This window comes from Podarcis vaucheri (genome assembly GCF_965113315.1).
Source record: "Podarcis vaucheri genome assembly, chromosome: 14".
NCBI lineage: Eukaryota > Metazoa > Chordata > Lepidosauria > Squamata > Lacertidae > Podarcis > Podarcis vaucheri.
This window is the reverse complement of record NC_138752.1, coordinates 45,320,200-45,341,265: the sequence shown is the minus strand read 5'-3', so window position 1 is coordinate 45,341,265 and position 21,066 is coordinate 45,320,200. Positions and strand designations below refer to the sequence as shown.

General features: G+C 41.0%; 1 protein-coding gene across 3 annotated transcripts in view; it reads left to right on the top strand.

Annotated features, from left to right (window-relative positions):
* The window catches only part of USP22 (ubiquitin specific peptidase 22), a 102,319-nt gene that overhangs the window by 36,849 nt on the left and 44,404 nt on the right, over nucleotides 1–21,066 (top strand). For 2 of the 3 annotated variants that reach the window (XM_082199776.1, XM_082199778.1), the window contains exons 3-5: nucleotides 4,593–4,706; nucleotides 5,202–5,246; nucleotides 9,496–9,597. In XM_082199776.1, coding sequence (XP_082055902.1) covers nucleotides 4,593–4,706; nucleotides 5,202–5,246; nucleotides 9,496–9,597 — 261 coding nt within the window. The remainder of the gene's footprint in view (nucleotides 1–4,592; nucleotides 4,707–5,201; nucleotides 5,247–9,495; nucleotides 9,598–21,066) is intronic. The other variant, XM_082199777.1, reaches the window with a different exon arrangement.

The following is a 21,066-nucleotide window of genomic DNA, read 5'->3' as shown; positions in this document are numbered from 1 at the left end:
AGGATGAAGTTCAAATGCTTGCCCTCTTTGTAAGAGAGTAGAACAGAATATACAGAAGAACATAAAGTAGAAAAGAACCAATATGTGCTTGTTTGGGGATCACACCCATAACGTACAGGGTCTTTTCTGCTGTGTCCTTGGCTTCTATATATCCCACTACAGGAGCTTATATTACATTGTCTATAGAATGTGCTCACCTAAGCCTTGCAAAAATCTGTCTTGCAGGAGGCACTATAGTCATTTTGAAAATCTGGACCCCTACCCCTTATTTGGGGACACAGGTGGTGCTGTGGGTTAAACCACAGAGCCTAGGGCTTGCCGACCAGAAGGTTGGCGGTTTGAATCCTCGCGACGGGGTGAGCTCCCGTTGCTCGATCCCTGCTCCTGCCAAACTAGCAGTTCAAAAGCACACAGTGCAAGTAGATAAATAGGTACCGCTCTAGCAGGAAGGTAAACGGCGTTTCCATGCGCTGCTCTGGTTTGCCAGAAGTGGCTTAGTCATGCTGGCCACATGACCCGGAAGCTGTACGCCGGCTCCCTCAGCCAATAAAGCGAGATGAGCGCCACAACCCCAGAGTCATCCACAACTGGACCTAACGGTCAAGGATCCCTTTACCTTTTACCCCTCATTTGAAAAAAAAAAGTTGGACATTACAGTGCACATTGTTATAGAAGTGGGGCAGCCAACCAAAATATTGGCTGTTATTTCTGAGAGAGGAGCTGAGGCATGAGGAAATTCATGTTGCTAGTCTCAGCCAATAAGTGGCTGGGATAATAGCTGCAGGTACAGCGATGTGTGAGAGCAGATGAGAGGGAATGTGCAGATGCAGTTTGTTAGTGATTGACTTTGCAATGTGTATCATGAGCCTCAAAGTTAGACGGGAAAGGGTATTTTGAGATGCCATCTCACTGATTGCTTCCAGGGAATCTGTTAGCAAAGCTGTCTTGTCACATGTACTGCTAATGAAAAAGGTTTCTAAGGCTTGATGAAGGCTTTGGCCTCGTAGTCCCTAAACGTACTTGGGTAAAATCATCTTGCAAAATTGGTGTCAATTCAGAGATATTGAGTACTAAATAGGTCTTAATGGAAGAAGTTAAAGTAATTGCAAGCTAAAAAACAGCCTTTGTTCCACCTTTCCATCTTGTTTTGTTCCAACTTGTTTTGAAAATTCTTCATGAGGCAGGATTATAATAAAATGAGAGCCATAAATATCCAATTTTTTCTTCAAATCTCCACATACTGCATATAACATACTGGAGGACTTTGTAATAATTGACTTCTGTTTTTAAATTTAAACTAATTGCAGAGGTTTCCTTGATTTAATATAAAGTTGTAGTATAATGTATATATAAAGGGCTATGATAATTCACTTGAAAATGTCTGACTATTTTAAAATATAACATTCAGATATCACTTTATGAGGCTCCTAACATCCACCCACCCTATTGCTATGGCAACAGTTAATTTGTATGTAACTGTTATATAAGCAAGTACCATATTCTATGCAACAGTTAAAATTGGCATTTTATTTTTTAAATCTACACTGATAATAAGCAAGAATGGTAGGAATAGGAACCTTAGTTTGTAGGTTAGTTACTATAGTCATCTTTTAAGATTTAAGATACATAATATCCCTAACTTACTTTGGTTAGTCTTATAATGATTACTAATGTTGAGAAGTAACAGCAATCTACACTTGGAATGCCTGTAGTGGTACTTCTTTCAATGGTCTATTTTAAAGATAAAGTTTATGAAAGGTATCTGGCCACCGTTAAAACACTGTGTATTGGCTTTGTTGGAAGAACAGCTTCTCTCAAAATGTGGTTTGGGAAATCTAATTTAAGATATTTTCAGATACTGCTCTGAACCCTCGCATACATTAAGCCCTTCAGAATTCAGGGCTGCTATACCTGAAGATTTGAAATTGGATATTTGTGATTCACATTCTATTTCAAAACAAAATGAGAAAAAAGGAGGTTATAATAGCTTGGACTTGTATCTTGAGGTTCATTTAGCTCTTGTTACATGCAGGCATTGCATTCAAGTCAACCTGGTTTGTTCTGATGGAGGAGGCTTACTGTACCTCTGGCATGTGTGAATTAGATACAGTGGTACCTCGGTTTACGAACTTAATCCGTTCCGGAAGTCTGCTCTTAAACCAAAGCCGTTCTTAAAGTGAGGCGTGCTTTCCCTAATGAGGCCTCCCAGCGCTGGTGCCCCTCCACCGTTCGGCTTCTGTTAGTAGACCGAGGTAAAGTTCGCTAACCGGAATACCTACTTCCGGTTTTGCAGAGTTCATATACCGAATAGTTCATTTACAGGGCTGTTTGTAGACCGAGGTACCACTGTATCTGTTTTTAGCCCTGTCAACTTAATTATCAGCTGAGGGCATTTATCTGTAAAATGAGACAGAACACACTGGCAGCCACCCATGGGAGGTTTGAAATCCTGGTACTCATCTTTTATGGGTCAGTGTGGCACCTATCTAAGCCAAATTAGGATGTGGAACTGATGCAAGAAATTTTTTTATGTGTCTTACATCAGTCTGAACTGAAATTTCTTAAGGATTTCTGTATATAATATCTGTAAAAAATGTAAATAGCTTGCGTTGTCTTTATTGGGAAGAGACTGATTTGGCTCTGTTTTTGGAGTTCAGTGCATCTTTAGAGGGCAACTTTGGAACCTCCCTTTTCAGCAAGAAGTAAGTATTAGCAGATAAAAACCAGCTGATTAATTAGATTGAATCTGTTTTGTATAAGAATGCCCTGTAGGTTTTGAAGTTCACATAAGAACACTAAAGAAGTATATGATATCAAGAGCTGTTTGAGGATTGGGATAGCAAAATATTGTTGAGAATCTGATATGATTCACAGAGGAAGTTGCTCCCAGTACCATTCACCACAAGGAAGGAGCTTAAGGTCCAAATAGTTTTCTGTTGCAGAAGATCAGGAAAACAGTTCTGGACATAGTTTTTATGCTTTTGCAGATACAGATACATACAAGTACAAAAAAATCTCCCTTGCTCTAAATCAGGGGTGTCTAACTCAAATTCATCGGGGGCCGCATCAGCAGTTTGGTCACCCTCAAAGGGCCGGTTGTATCTGTAGGACTTACAGTACAGGAGAGAAGGGTTCAGGCAGCCGTTGGATCTGTCACATCACAGGATGGCATGTGCTCAATATAAAAACAAGTGGAGGTTTCCTGAATGCATGTAAAGGGGAGGTTTCCTGTGTAGAACGGCTGGCGCCGCTAGAGGGCAGACGTTCTCTGGCTTGTAGGCTGCCGCGCATGCGCTGAAGAGGTGGCTTTCTTGTGTAAAAAAAAAAAGCGAGAATAAAAGGTGAAGGCTGGTGGCTGGCGGCAGCTACACGGGCCACATGACGAGGTCTGGCGGGCCGGATTTGGCCCGCGGGCCTTATGTTTGACACCCGTGCTCTAAATAAACTCAGCAATACAAGACGTAATACCAAGCAAGGAACACCAACAGATTGATGAGTCACAGACTAAGTCTGCTGAACTGATATGCATTAATCACTCCTTCTCATGTCCAGTTACTCTAACTGGGGTCGCTAAGATAGTGTGGCAGTGGGGGCTGGAGGTGTAAATGACTACCAGACTTTGAGAAGCTGGTATCGCTGGATCAAGTTCATTAATTTTGTTGATTTAATTAAATTAAAGATTTTAAATTGGACTTGGAACAAATGTGCAGTTGTTACTGTTTTGAATTTAATTTAATTGTGTTGTTAATGTTCCTTAGTAGGTCATGCAAACCACTATTTTGAATAAAGCTTTTTATAGGGTGGGGTAGAAAGCACTGGGGATGAGTTTATTGGAACCAAGGGGAGTAGTAGCCAAAAAAGTTTGGGAAGCATTTTCTAGGTGGTGGACTATTCATTCTGCATTGTTCCAGAAATGTACACCCACATTGTTAGCTGTAAATATTTTATTGACATCTGTGGACATGTGGGCACATTTAGAATATTTAGAACATTTTGAACAGAATACTGTGGGCAACAACTGCTCTGGTTGCTACACCCCTCCCCAGACTAAGAGAGAAAGAGAGCACACGTTTGAACAAATTATTTGCTTTTCCATAGTGTCTGGATGAAAGTCGTATCCAGTAGAATTAAAACGGATCTTCTTGCATTTGCTTGATTTTACATGAGTTTCCCACCCCAAACCACCACCCCGAACAGTGATGGACTGTACAGTAAAAAGCACAGATGTAGTGCTTGTCAGCACCATAAAAACATTGGTCCAAGGCTCATGGATTCTCTTAAATTTTACATAGGATAACAGCAAAACCACCAGCAAATTGCGGAATAATTTTAACTACCAGGAGAATCTGAGAAATATATTTTAAATGTTCATTCCTTAATTTGTCTGAGAATACTTGTTTGTAGAAAAGGTTGTTGGCGTTAAAAGTATCATGTGGCATAGTAACATTTGGTATTTTTGTTCTTACCCCTTTTGAGGTCAGGGGATATGTGTGTAGATGCTATTATGGAAGCCAATGCCTACATTTTTAAATTTTAAATTTTTGTGTGTTTCTCTCTCCAACCCCCTTCCCAACCACCTTATGTTTCTGCAGCCATAGACCTTTTGTATGGGGGTATATACTGCTTTATGTGTCAAGATTACATATACGACAAAGATATGGAACAAATTGCCAAAGAAGAACAACGGAAGGCTTGGAAGCTACAAGGTTTGATTTTATTTAAGTATCTGCTGAAAGAATGCTCGCTTTCATTCGTAGTTATACCTGGCCCTCCCACCCATCAAAAGGTAGAAATCAATAATAGGGAAATGGGGTACCAATGCAAGTTGTAGGAGCAACAAATGTAGAGATTATTTATCTTCAGAGGCTAGACTGCTTAACATGCACACCTCATAAAATTTCAGCCAACCTACACTTTTAAAATTTACTTTCAGTGAAGTAACCCCTTCTCTTGTGATTGTGCAAAGTTAAGGATAAGATAGAATAAATCTACTTTTAAGCATAGCAGAAAAGAAATCTGTTCCCTTCCTACAAAGTGTCACCTCTATCCCTGTGTGATTATCTCATAGAATGTGCCAGCTTTATAAGCACACACTCTGTTTACACATATAGTATGTATATCTGTAACTATTTACACACAAGTATATGTACACACATTTGTTTTGTTATTCAGTTTGCTTTCCCTAATTTTTTCTTTTTTAGCCTTCACCCCAACAATGGTTTCTCACTACCAGTGTACAATGACAGGTAAGAAGTGTGACCTGGCGACGCATTTCACTAACAAGCGTCCCTTTGCTGATTATCTGCCATTTTAAGACAAGAATCATGGTTTACAATGCCGCTTTTTCATTTATAGATTGCTTTCTTGTTATTGAGAATGTGTATCAGGAGGTAAAGGGTGGTAAACCTTTGCATGAACTTTCTATGGTTGACCTACTCCAAAATATGCCTTTCGTTTTTTGAGAGGAAAGCAAAACTAAACATTGTTCTGGCCAAATTGAAGCATTTTTAAAAGAACCTCTGTGTCAATCTCCAAAATTGTGACTACTAATATTTTGAAGTAGTTCAGGCAGAGAAAGGGGGGGGGGAGAGTGGTGGATTTGAGAACAAGAAAATCATAGCATACAATGTTTCATGCAAAATTCATTTTAAGGTAACTAACAGTGCTGAAGAATACTCAACAATAAATATTTGTGAAGGTGTTTTTAAACCTTGTGTTCTGTGTATGGTAATCAAATAACCTGTTAAATGTGTTAATATGCGCTTGTCTTTGGCCCAAGAAGTAATTAAATTGAAAGAGCAAAACAGCTGCACTGGACAAAATATATAAATTGGTGACTTGTAGTCTGGCATTGATAGCCCAATACTAGACATGCAGCCATGTCTCATTAATGCTTGTATGGAATATAGGTGTAAATATTACTTAGACTTCAGCTGATATTGGCCAAAAAAATGCACTTTTATTCAAGTAAATACTATATTTTTATATTACTGGCTGCACGATGGTATAATAGTATTTTAAGAATTAGAATTGAAGCACATGAGAATGTAGAATGTTAGTGTAGTGGTAAAGAGTGTGATCTAATCATCTAAGCATAAGACTAGGGCTTCCATTAAGCTGCTGTCTCTCAACACCTACCTGCGGTATGAGGATAATACTCATCTAATTTAAGGTTGTAATGATAAATTATAGAGGAAGCTTTTTATAGCCCATTAAGACTATTTGTCTAACTAACCCATAAGGTGACCCAGTGGGCATAATTGCTTAGGTGAGATTTGAACCTAGGTCTCTCCAATCCAAGTCTTGCCCTTTATCCACTATGCTGAACTAGCTTTCCTAATACATTGGAACTGTTTGGAATGCTCAGGGAGAGCTCTGTGAATGCTTTGCTACTATTAAGCAGTAAGAGCTGTTCAACAGTGCAGCAGGCTGCCTTGAGGATGATGGCTGTCCTTCTGTGGATAGGCATTTTCCATGGATGCTAGAGTCTCATCCTTCATTGCAGACCCTGCACTGAGCAGGGGTTTGGATTGGATGTCCTTCAAGGTCCCTTCCAACTCTGATTTTACGTTGCAAAATGACAGTTTTATATTCAAAGTGTGGTGTTTTTATCATTTAGAAGAAAAACCTTAGCTACACACAGTTATCTCTATATTCCTTTTAAATTCTGTAAATTTGTAGAACCAATCCCTGAATGCTTCAGTGGTTAACACTACTAAAAGTCTCTGTCTGAAGCAGCCACTGGCAATTGGAGAGTACTGAGCTTACAGTATTCTTTGATCATTTTCAGTCTGTCAGTTTCTGTGATTCTAGTTTTAGGTTAGTCACTACTGTTGTCATTATATTAATCCACCTAATTTTATGTCACAACAGACCATGTGCTGAAAAAGCAGTTGTATATCTGCTAAAATATTGGCATCAGCATTCTTACCTATTTGAGTGGCACCTTGTTTTGTTTTAAGTGTTTCCCGAGAGAAATAGGAGACCACCTAAGGTGCCATTACAGTTGGCTTGCACTCTAAAACTGAACAAAACTCATTTTCTAAAGAGAACTAGAAACCCAAGCTGTTTTGCTCTAAATATTTGTCCATGTAAATAACTGTGTGGTTATTTTTCTGTTACTGAGCTGACCAATTGTTTCTGTTAAGTAATTGGGCACTAATCCACACAAACGTGTATGCCTATTTCTCTTTGATTTGCCCTAATACATGCTTTCCTTACATACTGAATATTTGTTTATAATTTTTGTTCTGAAGCCTCTTTAACAGGCTGATAAACAGGTTAACTCCTTCATGCTAACTGTAGCATAACTTAATATTAGATTTATAATGTTTTCAATTAGTTAAAGCAGCATTGGGTTGTGGGAGCAGATGAGTTTCTGTAGTATATGTGCTTATGGACAATTTTAAATGCTGTAGTGAAGATGCCAGCAAGAAGCATCTGGCTAAGTAGTTGTGTTGTAGGTACGTATTTGTAATGGTACCTCATTCATCATTGCAAATGCAGACTGTATAATGTACTGAAACACTGTACTGTAGCCACCTAGCCCAATATTTCATGGAAATTAGTTTTCCCTTTATTTTTGTGGGTCATATTTATTTTTCTTATTCTCTTCAATTGTTAGGAGAAAAAGATGATGATGGGATGTATGCTTTGTTGAATTTCACATGAGGAACATTCCATTTATTGGAAGATCACTTATGTGGAGTTCTTTTTGGCCATATTCTCTGCCATAAAAATGGCACCCAATGTGGTGCACAAGTTAAATTAAAAAAACAACCATGAAAAAATATTGGAATAAAAATATTTTTAAAAACATTTTTAAAAAATGGAATATCAAATAACTATTACACTTCACAGCACACGATACATCAGGCTTCCTCAAACTTGGCTCTCCAGATGTTTTGAGACTACAATTCCCATCATCCCTGACCACTTGTCCTGCTAGCTAGGGATCATGGGAGTTGTAGCCAGAAACATCTGGAGGGCTGAGTTTGAGGAAGCCTGCTATACATGCTTACCACCCGTTTTACCCTGGTCTTGCACAATGCATTTGCTTGATTGCTTTCTGTACTACCACTATGAGCAATATGCATTCCACACAGAACAAGATGAACTTTAATTGGCTTTAAAGCTCGTTTTTACAATAGTGCATTTCATAATAGTACCCAAATTCTTTTATGATTAACAGTAGCCAGTCTTGCACATTTCTCTGTTGATTTGCTTCTTAGATCATTATTGGTCCCTTAGTATCTCAAACTAAAAATCTTGCGCACTTGGTTCCTGCATCTAGTCCATTTTGCTAGCATCCTTTCTAAAGAACAATCTCTTCAAACTGTGGCTTTTCTTCCTCACAAGCATTATTGTTTTGTTGGAATGACAAATTTTCAGCTATAGCTCTTTGAGATAAGGGTGGTATTTATTTATTTATTGTTCTTGTTGAGAAGTGATAACTGCCCTAAGACATTAAAATCAGTGCATCTAAATATTTTTCAGGAGCATGTAGATTAACTGAAGCCTGGAACCCAAAGAGCTGCTTCGACTCACCCAAGGGGTTCATGCTAGCCAGATTAAATCTTTTGATTTCTCTTTGAATACTGATCAGCAGAATGGCCTTTGAAACGTCTCTGTTTCAAAGCTGTTTTACCATCCATAGGGGACTATTCTTTGAGAAGGATGAATCTAAAGCTGCCTTCAGGTCATATAACTTAATTTATGGTTCTTTGGGTCCTGACATATATTTCTGGAGATCCAGTCTGCAGTGACAATTTCAAGGAAATACAAGGTGTTCCTTGATATATACATCCCAAAATGTGTTTGTTTTCTTTCTTTCTTTCTTTCTTTCTTTCTTTCTTTCTTTCTTTCTTTCTTTCTTTCTCTCTCTCTCTCTCTCTCTCTCTCTCTCTCTCTCTCTTTGGAAATACACTATTTGGTATCCCATCTTACATATCTGATTCTATGTTATGTCTTTTAAACATAGGTGTGTAGCTTGTCTAAGAAGTTGGGTTGCTTTTTTGCTGTATTTGCTATATTTTATTGAACAGAGCTGGACACAGTGGGGCTGTTTTTGAGCCCATTTGTATTTAGCTTCAATGAGTAGTTGTGCTGGCAGAATGACCTCTGTGAACCCAAAAAGAATGGTGGGTGCTCGAAACAAATTCCCACATGAAGGGCAATCTGTTGTTGTGATTTTAATTGAAGGTTTTTTCGCCCATTGTTGCGGGTGGAGAGTAGAGAGAGAACTGTTACTTGGAAACGGGTAGGAATTCTATACAAGTAGCTGCCTTTGTGTGCTTTTAGTACATGTTTATGGGAACATAGTGTGAAGGTCAATTGCTGCCTTTCTGAACTATAGAGAAAAGCAAGCCTACTGTTGGGGTAATATGTATGGGGAATCCAGCTTAATGGATGGTACAGTTTACGTTTCAGTGTACCCTTGTAGCTCTTTTTCAAGCAACCCTCTGAAGTACATATCTATTTCTCTTCATTGCTCAGGTATTGGAGAGAAGTATTCAACGTGGGAGCCAACCAAACGAGAGTTAGAGCTGCTTCGACACAACCCCAAGCGGAGAAAAATAACTACAAACTGCACCATAGGTAAGCAAGAGTCTTCTGTTTCCATGCCATTCTACAGTACTGTGTTCAGTATCCATGTTTCAGTATAACATTTTTCCTTTTCAAGGTTTAAACACATATCTGTTTTCTATTGTTTTCTGATCTGCCCCATTATTTTGACTGCACTTTGACTTCAGTCCTCTCCCCTGTCACTTAAAATACTTAAGACAATGAATCTTCATTGGAAGTCTTCAGAGCAGGAGACTTGAGTTCTATTTACACTAATCCTAAGGAGCAAATGTGTGAAAATGTAATGACTCAATAGGAGAAAATCTAAAAAGCTTCTGGAGTTTTGCTTATCCTGTTTCAAATCCTGCAGTTTCCATTACAAGTGAGTTGTGCGGGTACAAATCACACAGCCAAATCAGAGTGTTTGCTTAACTTTATGACTGTAGTGTAACATGTGGCTCTTTTTTTTCCTGCTTCAGCTTGTGACAGACTTCAAAAGGAATTCTTCAGATTTCTGCATTTCTTCACTGATTATATAATTTGGTTATTTCATATTTCTATCCTTTAATCATTTGTATGTTCACTTTAGACCTAAAGAAGGGCTAATTTGAAAGGCAGGTATGACTAGAAGTTTCCAGGAAAAGAGGATTTGCATAAAACAATTTTACTTCTGGACCCTTTTTAAATAATGGATGATCTGCCTGTCAGTCATTTGTGCCCTGTGTAGAATTGACTATAACTGTCTAAAGGTTTTGTGTGGATGGGGAAAGGATTGCAATTACATGCCCCACCTAATAAGGCACACCTGACATTTTTTCAAGAGCCCAATTAATACAAAAATATCCCCAGTTTTCAGAGGGTAACAAAACTCATGGATTTGGGACTATTTGAGTTCAGAATGGAAACAGCTGGACAATCTAAGAGCAGGATAGGTGAGCAAAACCCAGCTTCTTCAGTGCATGTATCAGGGGTCAGCAAACTTTTTCTGCAGGGGGCTGGTTCATTGTCCCTCAGAACTTGTGGCTGGCCAGTGTGCATCCGCACACACACACGCCTTCCCTCCCTCCTTCCTTCGGAGACAGAGCGGCTGAGATACCTCCACTCACCGTGTTCAGACAGAGCAGGCTAAGCTGGGGAGGGGGCACCCTGCCGGCGCTGGGTCAGCTTGCATGGAGGGGCCACAGCCACCCCACCGGGAAGGGCCCCTACCCCGGGGTGTCCATGACCATGCTGCTAATGTGCCACTGCCGAGCAGCACAGAGGAGTCCTCTTCCTCTTCCTCCCTCCTCGCAGACTCTCTCCTCACCCCTTCACTTCTCCTCCTCACTTCTCGGAGCTAGCATGCCCTGTTCCTCGCCCCAATTGGAGCAGCAAGCCTCGGGAAAGGTCGCTATTCGCCACCAGCTTGCATCAAACCGGCAGTGGAGGGGAGGCCTGAGGTTGCTAAGGCTTCGGATTGGCCAGCGTCATGGAAGTCCGAGCAACCTCAGAGCATGTTGGGATTTGTAGTCCTGGGAAAGTACCTCTCCGCAGAGCTAAACCTGGAGCTAAACCTAACCGAGCGGGCGGCAAGCTCCGCGGGCTGGATTTACGACCCTGGCGGGCCTTATCCAGGCCCTGGGCCTTAGTTTGCCGACCTATGATGTAGATTCTACATAACACTGTATAGAGCATGTTTGGAGAATCTTTGGCTCTCCAGATATTACTGAACTACAGTTTCCATCAGTCCCTACAAGCATGGTCGGTTGTCTGGAATGACTGGGGTTGTATGAGAATATTTAACTGTCCTTGCTATCAGTGTTGCAGGAGCTAATGAACAATAACTTTCCTGTGCCTCCTCTAAGCTATGAGTTGGCAGGGTGGTGGAGCAAAGGTTCAGTGGCAGTAGGAACAGGCACCCCAAGCTTCGTTATGGCAATCTGGCTAGAACTCCACATGCACTGCAAAGTTACATGATGGTAAGCGCAGGGTTGATTAGAGCTTCTGCCAAAAATACAAAAGTGATTTTGGAGTGTGTGTGCGTGTGTGTGTGTGTTGGTGTGTCACTCAGTATACACAATTTTGAAAAAATGCCCTTTCATTTTTCATGAGTATTGTGGGTGATGCAGCTGTGTTCAATTATTGGTCCTTATTCTGTTTTCAATCACTTATCCTTTAATTTCTCTTTACAAGCTCTTTAAAAGTTAGCCCAGTCATTCTCAAACTATGGGATAGACTCAGGTTTCTTGAGATTGGATGTGTTCCTATGTTAAAGTCCCAAGAACAGATACCGGTAGGTCTTAAAGCAAATAGTACCTTTATCACCAGCCAAGACCTGTGTAGATTGAGCACCTCTGGCAATGGACTTGCAGCACTAATCACGGTTGGATTTGTGGGGCTGAGTGCACACTTGCTTGCCCCATCATCCTCGTGTTTTTTGGGAAGGAGGAGTTCCAAAAGAGCTGCTACTTCCTGTATATTCCTCTGTGTGCGGCTTTAAGAGGGGAACACAGTTACCCTGCTTTATTTTCCTTCTGATTCCAGTGTGGCATTACTACCCTGAGCTACAGATTGCAGCAGCAAGCATTTCTGTGCACAACTTGCACAAAAGATATCTCTGCATTTACCTGTGAAAAGTCTGTCTAACAATCTACAGTCTTTGAGAGCTGTATAGCCCCATCAAAGCAGCTCACATTGCAAGCTGCCTTGCACCGAGGGAATTTGACCCTCTGCCGTCAGGTGGAATTAAATGCATCTAGACAACACTCGACAATATTCGAAAGAATTTTTGTGCCAGTCTTCATGCTCCACATAGTGCATAGCTATGCCATGTAATACTTCAGTGCCCCATCCTTTGTTTTATGGCAATTCAGTGCTTTTAATTCATTCATCTTTTGGGGGCAATTTGACTCATATTGTGGAATGACCGACAAAGCTGAAACAACATGCACACAAGTTGCTAGGGTCAAAGTAGCAAAATGCTGTTTGAATTTATTTGTTTATTGTCATGTCTGCAGATGTTTAACCTGTTTTTTCCTAGTCTCATGGGAAAGGATCATGGGGCATGACAAGAAGTTTTTGTTCGTTTTCATCATAGACCGATTACTCTCTCTTTTAACATTGCTACAAATGACATTAGGGTCAACCGTACCTCACAGGTTTATAAAAGCCCTTTATAGACCTAATTTTAAAAATAAATAAATTCCGAGTTAGAACCTTCCATGTGACTCAGCAAAAGTACCTCCTGTAAAATAATCCTAGTAATTTGGCATTTGTGGTTATTGTCATTGCAGTTGCGTCTGTAAACATTTGTAAGCAGCATGTACGCTGACCTCAGCCAAGTGCCTGACTTAATGGCAACTGAGTCGAGAACCATTGAGTGCCCAGTTTTCTATGTTGATGTCAAGATGAGGGTTACATTCAGCACTTATGGGGCACAGTGTCTCATTGGCATTTTCCAAAAGAATCAAAGTCCTCAGATAGGACTATCTGTTTCAACACTTGGCATTACATGTGAGCCTGGGTTCATGGTTTATTTTGGGGAGACAACTCTCAAACCTGGGCTTGTATGTCTCACTAAGCCAAATTATGGCTTAGTTTTAGGTAGCACAGCAGCAGCAGAACCAGAGGAGGAAGAAAGTGGAAACTCACACACTGGCTTGTTCTCATTAAACCATGATTTGGCTCTGTGTTATGTGCGAACAAGACCAGCTGTTGTAGTTGTCTTTTTCTGTCTTCAACTACTTCTTCTATCTTTGCTCTTCTGTTTCTCACTTTAGTCATATTCTTCTCTCTCTCCTAACTTCCTTTAGTCTGTCTCCTCTTACTCTACCTTTTTTTTTTTTTACAGTATATCACCTTTGTTTATTTTTCATCACTTCAACTTTTGCTGACACCTACACATCTGCTTCATTCTGGTGGTTCATTGATGAAGATAGACTCTAAGGTTTATTCATCTATTTCCCAAGAAATAAGGGGCAAAGATAAGCATTTTCAGAGATCCATGTCACTTTCTTTGTTGTTAATCTCCTTTTCTTCAGACCTACCCAACAGGGTGAATAAAATTTAATGTTTTTAAAAATAGTTTCTTATATTTAAAATTAGATTTTTTCCCCCAAAGCTTTTTTTCATATACAAAGCTTCTCAAATACTAATTAAGTTAATATTAAATCTTGATTTAAACTTGTTAGCCTTACAGTTAATTTCTAAACTGAATCAATGACTCTTCCAGATGGTTTCTCAAATATGAATATTTACAAACCATAGGTATTTAATTTTGATCTGATGAAAATTAGCTACTCTACTTTGCCCCTATCTTATTTTTACATATCAGTCCAGTATATGTTTCATTCTTGTTTTGCTGTTTTGGTTTTTGAGGGTGGGGGTGGACCAAGGCAGAGTGGAAAAGAAAAGAACAACACTAGAAAGAAGAAAAGATGAAATTTCCCAGTGTACAGGTTCCTGTATTCATATAAGATTGTGAGAAACAGTGTCAATTAACATGATTTAGTGGTCAGATTTGCACCATTGTACAAATATATGAAAAGACAGGAAGCATCGGTGGAAATGTGATTTAAATCAAACATCTTGTCATTTTAAATCAATCCTCTCTGCTAACCCGGTATCTCTTTTGGCTCCTTTCTGGTGTTACAATTCCTGTTCTTATTTGTCTGTATAATTGTGGGCAGGGCTTGCCTCTCTTTGTATAGTCCTTAGTTGCTGGCTCTTTATAAATAATACTGCACATTTTCAACCTACATATATGGAAACAAGTTTCCCCTCAGCTTCATACTTGCTTTTGCCATACTGTGTTAATGTTTTGAAATGTCTGTTTCTAGAAGCCTATTGCATAAATAATGAAAAAGTTTCACATGTGTAACTTTGGGGTTGTGTGGCTAAAATGTATTTCATTTCATTCCACTTTTAATTTGTATACCGCTTTTCTATATTGCTATACACAAGGTGGTTTACAACAACAAAATATACATCAAAGGTCACATAATAATCCAATCCAATAGAAAAAACACCATAATAAAACATAGGTTTAAAATAAACAACTTATATAAAATAAAGTAACATTCAACAATCCATTAGAATATAATAGTACTGTACACAATAAAATTGACTCTCAAAATATCAGCAAATAATAATTAAATAGAAATTTAGAAAGTACAATAAATAATTATCAAACTATAATCAACAGAAATACAAGCAAGTCACAATGCATAAAATACACGATGTAGGTTCAAAGAAATAGTTAACATATAATAGAAAACAGAAGCTCCATCCATACTGAATAGCAGGGATGGTATGTGCATGTACCCCAAGAATGGTCAAGTTGTTTGGAGATGGTTTAACTGATTGCTGAAAGTTTTATTTTGAGATTTGCAGTTTACCACACTGTGTTCTGCTGCCCTTAAAAATATTTAGGGAGAGATTCACCTAATCAGCCTTCTAATGGAAGCCCTGCACATGGACTTTCCCTTCTCTTCTAGTCCTGTGCCTTCCCAAATTGCCTCAGGTGTGTGTGTCAGGAGGACCCCCTGAACGGTGCATGGAGGGAAAGGAGGATTGCTCCATCTGGCAACCTGCAATGTACATGTAGATGGAAGACATTAAATTCAACCCTTAGTGCCTCTGAAAAGTCTTTTGACTCCATGAAAGCTTCTGTGCCATAGCAAGGGGGGGGGGAGCTCCTGAAATTCAAAGCATAAGGGGAAATGACTGATCTTTATTTCTGAAGGCATGTTTTTTAATAATGTCTTCTACTGAGCCTTCAAATTTTGTCTGTGTCAAGATTTAAAAGTATCTAAAACTATGTGCCCAGAGAGTTGGGGGTTTAGGGCTACATTTGACAGGAAAAAAAATGATTTCTTCCACTAAAGTACTTTTCTTGAGGGAAGTGGGGATACATACCTGCTTCCAACAATTTCTCAGTGTATTATCTTACATACTGATTCATCGGCATTGCATACAGATACAAATTGCTGTTATTTGGACAGCCCCTCCACATGTGTTTGTTTGTATATATTGTTGGCTATTCAGACGACATGGCTTGCCTGCAGTAGGCATTAGTGAATCTGTTTTAATCCTTTTTGGTAAGAAATAATTGAGAAGAAATGCTTTCCTCCCCTTTACCTCATTATTTCTTTATCTGTCACATTCTAGGCTTGTATATTTCCTTGTGTAGACTCTATTATAGGTTTCCCAAAGGCGCATGAAATTTCACAGGTGGAGTGTTGGGGGCAGATGGTAGGTTGGAGGGGAGAGTTTCATCCTCCTTTGGCTAAACAGTCCTTCTTCACCCATCCTCCTTTCTCTCCTGTGCTGCTGTACATTCTGCTGTTTGCTCTTTCCCTTACCGTTGGGGGCGGGGAGAGTATTCAAGATGGCCCTTTTCCCTAGAGCCAGCTGTGTTCTGCAAAAGGGGTGTTGAAGTGGGACTGGGAAGGCAATGGTGGCAGAGGGTGTTCTCTCAATCTTCCCCCCCCACCCCCCTGGCAAGCTAGAGACATTATGTTTATGTCTGTCATGTTTGGTCCATCAGCTTCTTAAAAATATCTACAGGCCCTATTGTTCAATTTTGGAAGAAAGTTTGCCGTTTCGAAATGTCCAGTAATACATTGATTATCTTAAAATTTTGATTGATTCTTATGAACAGGAAATTACATGATCAACTTTTTATTACTTGAAACTGTTAACAAAGCCCATTTTGTATAACAGGTTTTCCCTATTCTTTATCCGAGAGCTGAATTCCTATGTCCTGCTTAGCTGTGCATAAGTGTTTCTTAAATCTGAATTTTTGAATATCCCAGTATTGCAAGTCTGATTCTCCCCCTACCCCCCCCCCCAATCACCTGAAAGTATAGTAATTGTTACAGACTGAAGAGGCAATGTAAGAAATGATCACAATCCTTTTATTTTGGAAGAGGGTGGTTTGAAGTGTAATTGTTCATATATTGCAGGTAATCCAGTTATTGTCCACAAGAGCAACAGAACCCCAGAGGAAATTGCATTTCTCAATATTTTGTTGCAATGAAAATGCAAAGTATCTTACCAGAGATTGCTATCACTGCAAACCAAGAAAATTTAAATATTATTGGGAAATGCTTAAAAGAAATCAGGCAGTTATAAAGATTAAATGTCATAAGGAATGAGGTTGCATAAATGTACTCTGGGTGGCTTGTTGTTTAGTGCTTGTGACATTGATAGTACACCTCATCATCAAGTTTTATGCATGTACTGGTTGGTGTGGGTAGACTAGCTCAGGAGCACTCATCTGGCAATCTACCTGCCCTATTTCATGCACACTCCTCCCTCTTCAGAGCATTCTGTTATTGTTACAGTTCATTTCTATACTGCCTGTTGGGTCAGAATGGCTCACAAAGGTTCAAACCTTTGAAATAGAAAATTCAAAATGCTGGACTTCCTGTAACCTTTCTTTAAAATTCTGTATGCCTGTTTCCTGCAGATTGATGCTTATTTACATGAGTAAAGGTAAGAGCTTCTCAGTAACCTTTTACTGTTCTTTGAAAGTGTCAACAAGCATGTGGATAGGAGTGATCCAGGCCAAAGACTGTACAGTCATTGAACTTTCAAAAAGCTTTTGACAAAGTCCCTTACGTAAAGGCTTCTGAATAAACTTAGCAGTTATGGATAAGAGGATGGGTCCTCTTATGGTTTAGTAACTGTTAAAGAACAGAAAGCAGAGAGTAGGGAGTAGGAAAAATGGACAAGCCTCACAATGTGTAGTAAGAAGTGAGGTTTCCCAGACATCTGTATTGGGGCCATTGCCTTTTAAAGGATCTGGGGTTCAGGGAGTACAGTAAGATGGCCAAACTGGCTGATAACACAATTTTTCTCGAGTTAACTGGAAAGATATATTGCTTGTGGTGAATGGCATGCAAATGAGAACTGATGTGTGGCAAGTGGTACGGGTGGTAAATTTTATGCTTGGGAAAGTAAGAAAAAAGGTTCAGAAATAAAATTCTAATTTATGGCTTTATACAGATGTGACCATGGATGGCATACAGTTCTGGTTGTCACATTGTAAGATGTTAAAATCTTAGAATTTGTAGAACGAGAGAATATTCAGGGAAGGCTGACATGCTGTTCACAAATCTGAAGTACCTCTCCTGTGAATTGGAGGTGGTTATTGTTATTGTTGTTGTTTAGTTTAGAAAGAAAGGCTAGTAGGAAGGACATTATCAAGAATTATAGCATTATGCATGGTGTGGGGGAAAGTGAGTAAGGAGAAGGGTTTTTTCTTTTAACATTAGAATGTGGGGTCCTCCAATGAAATTAAAGGGCAGGGGAGGAGTTTCAGTAGAGACAAAAATATGTATTTCACATAATGCGTAGCTGTGTGACACTTGGTTGATGCGTAGTTATCTATGCTGAGTTGGATATCCGTATTGGCAAGGCGGCTACAGCAACAGCTTGCCTCTCCAAAAGGGTATGGGAGAATGGGATGCTAATGATCAATGCCCAGATGAATGTCTACCAGGCTTCTGTGTTGAGCACATTGCTTTATGGTACTGAGACGTGGGCAGCTTACACCTGCCAGGAGTGACGCCTCTAAGCCTTCCACATGCGCTGTGTCAGGAAGATTTGGGGCATCACATGGCAGGACACAGTCTCAAACAAAGATGTGCTCTCCCAAGCTCACATTCCTAGCATGTTTGCACTCCTGTCTCAGCGACGTCTACGCTGGCTTGGTCATTTACACAGAATGGAAGACATGCTCTGTGGGAGGCTGGCTTCAGGCACCAGGCCTGTTGGCAGACCAACTCTGTGTTACAAAGATGTCCGCAAATGTGACATGAAGTCTGGCAACATTAACTTCACCATGTGGGAATCCCCTTGCAGATGACGACAGTGCCTGCAGATGATCAGTCAGGTTGTGTATCTGCAACAGTGACCAGAGGAGGAAGGACCGCTGGGAGGAGTGCAGAAAGAAGAGACACCTTGGTACACCTGCACCAGCACAACCAGATACCTTCATTTGCCCTAGCTCAGGGGTCAGCAACCCGCGGCTCCAGAGCCGCATGTGGCTCTTTTACACCTTTGCCGCGGCTCCGGGGTGGATACTAGCGAGGGGAGGAGGCGCATTGTGCACCCCGACACTCCCCACTGTGGCAGGCGCTGTACTGGCTGTGACGTTGCATGGGGGCGGTGCGTGCGTTAGTCACGCACCGTCCCGACGTCACCTTCCCGCCCACTGTCAGATCGGAGGGCAGTGGCACGCATGCTTTAAATGTCGCGATGGTTTTGCGGCTCCCAGGTTTTTTTTCTTCGGAAACGGGTCCAAGTGGCTCTTTTTGTCTTAAAGGTTGCAGACCCCTGCCCTAGCTGCAACAAAACATGCCTCTCTTGTATCAGTCTCTACAGCCACAGCAGGCCCTGTAACTCTCCAACGGTTTGACTTCATCCCCCGAAGGTGCACTCTTCCATTGTCTCCTGAGACGGATGAATGCCAACTGTAGTTACCTTACAGAATTTGATTTTAAATGATGTGGTGGCTACAACTAGCTTAGATGGTTTTTTAAGCGGTTTGAACAGATTCATGAAGGATAATGCTATGGTCACGACTGCTTGCTGTTTTCTGGTTCAGATACCTCTGTACCAGTTTCTAGGGAGCTGTCAGAGAGATCTGTTGTCCGCATGCCTTGCCTCTTGGCTTACTAGAGGTCTCTAGCTAATTCTTCTAGGGCAGAGGTTTTCAACCTTTTTGAGTCCGTGGCTCCCTTGACCAACTACATTCTTTCTGTTCCACCCCTGTGGGATTTAGGAGCCAGTTATGTCAATCCTTGCCTGCAGAGCCAGCAGCCCCACACCCTTTTTTGAACACCCTTCCTTGTTGAGTGTTCTCTCAGCCTCCTCTCCCCTCTCCTCGGGAGTCCTGGGCAGTAGCCACTACCACCCCCGGTCTCTGAGCTTCCCCACCCACCCTAAAGAGAGGTGCCTTCTCACACTGCCCCCCCAGGGGCTGGGAGGAAGATGTCCCCAGCCTTAGCGGCCTGACAGATACTGGAGAAAGGTGAATGTGAGGCCAGCACCTTACTTTGGGAAGCAGCAATGGCAGCAGTGGGCAGGCATTGCAGGCAGGCATTGCACACAGCAAGCACAAGAAAGGCGAGAACAGTGCCTGCCTGGCCTCCCATTGGTCTTTCCATTCCCAGCAGCAAGGGCTGGTGGGCTGGCTGGGCTCCCTCACATGCTTACTTGCTTACTCCGAGGCCGCCTCAGCTCCTGGCAACCAGCCCCCCCTGGCCAGCCCCCATTCGCCTGGGAAGCTTGTAGCCAGGGCTGCTGCAGCAATCAGCTGTGCAAGCCTTTGGGAGTCAGACATGCAAGAGGACATAAGAGGAGAGAGGGAAGAAAAGAGGGACAGAGACCAGTGTTGCCCATGGCACCCAACCATCATTCAAGACACCCCAGGGTTGAAAACCCCTGTTGTAGGGAAAGGAAGCTGGACTTAGATAAGCCTCTAAACAGGCAGGGACCACCTTACAAGTATGGGGAGGAAACGAATATGTACATTCTTGTGAAGTACTAGCAAGGTGTCTTTTCCCTGCATGTTAATGATTGGAAGCCATAGTATTCTGTGGCTTCTATAAACATTTGGTGACAGTATACACAGGTTGTTTCCACACATGGCGTACTTTTATCTTTGCTTGCGTAGAGGAAATACAGGCATCCCCCCTCCCCCACTTATGCAGGGGTTATGTTCCGGGTCCCTGCACACATAAGCAAAAATTGTGCAAGTGAGGAGCACAGCATAAAGCAACAAAACATAGCTGGTTAGCTGATATAAAACAAGCTTTATAGACATGGCTCTGAATGAACCCTGGCTTCCAGTCTAAGGCTTAATTGTTCTGTTGTGGCATACCAGACAGCCTCTGCATACTCTGAATTGGAAGACTGAAAATGTTTTGACTGGATCACTCTTGAATGTTTTCTAAAGTTGATTGAAACAGAATTATTATTTTTCTTCCTGTTTTCTTTTAATGTTCAAACTAATTTGCAACAGCAGTGATAGAAGCAGGGGAAGGAGGGAGGAAAATTCAGTTTCTTGTTGGACTCCTCGCACAACTTATATTTTTGTACCATCTCCCTCCCTTCCTCCCTCCCTCTCCTCCATAAGATCAGTACTCCTCAACAGACTGAGGTATTAGCTAGGGATCAGCCTGCCTCTGATTAGCATATGAAGTGACTTTGTGGCTGAAGACTCTGCTGCATTAACAATAGGTGGCATTAGGTTCCCAAAGCACATGGGTAATTAGCTAGAGCCACCTGGGATTCCCATTTGCATTGTTGCCAGAAAAAATAATTTTAAAAAGGCAGCGAGAAGAAACTTTTTGTTGTTGTTGTTTTACTTAGCCAAAAAAAAAGAAAGAAAGAGAGAGAGAGAGAGGATGAAAAGGGAAGGAGTTCAAATCCTTTTCAGGAAGAATGATGAGATCTGGGGTAGATGCCACAGACAATGGCAACACAAACAGTGGCAGGTGGCTTTTGCAGCTG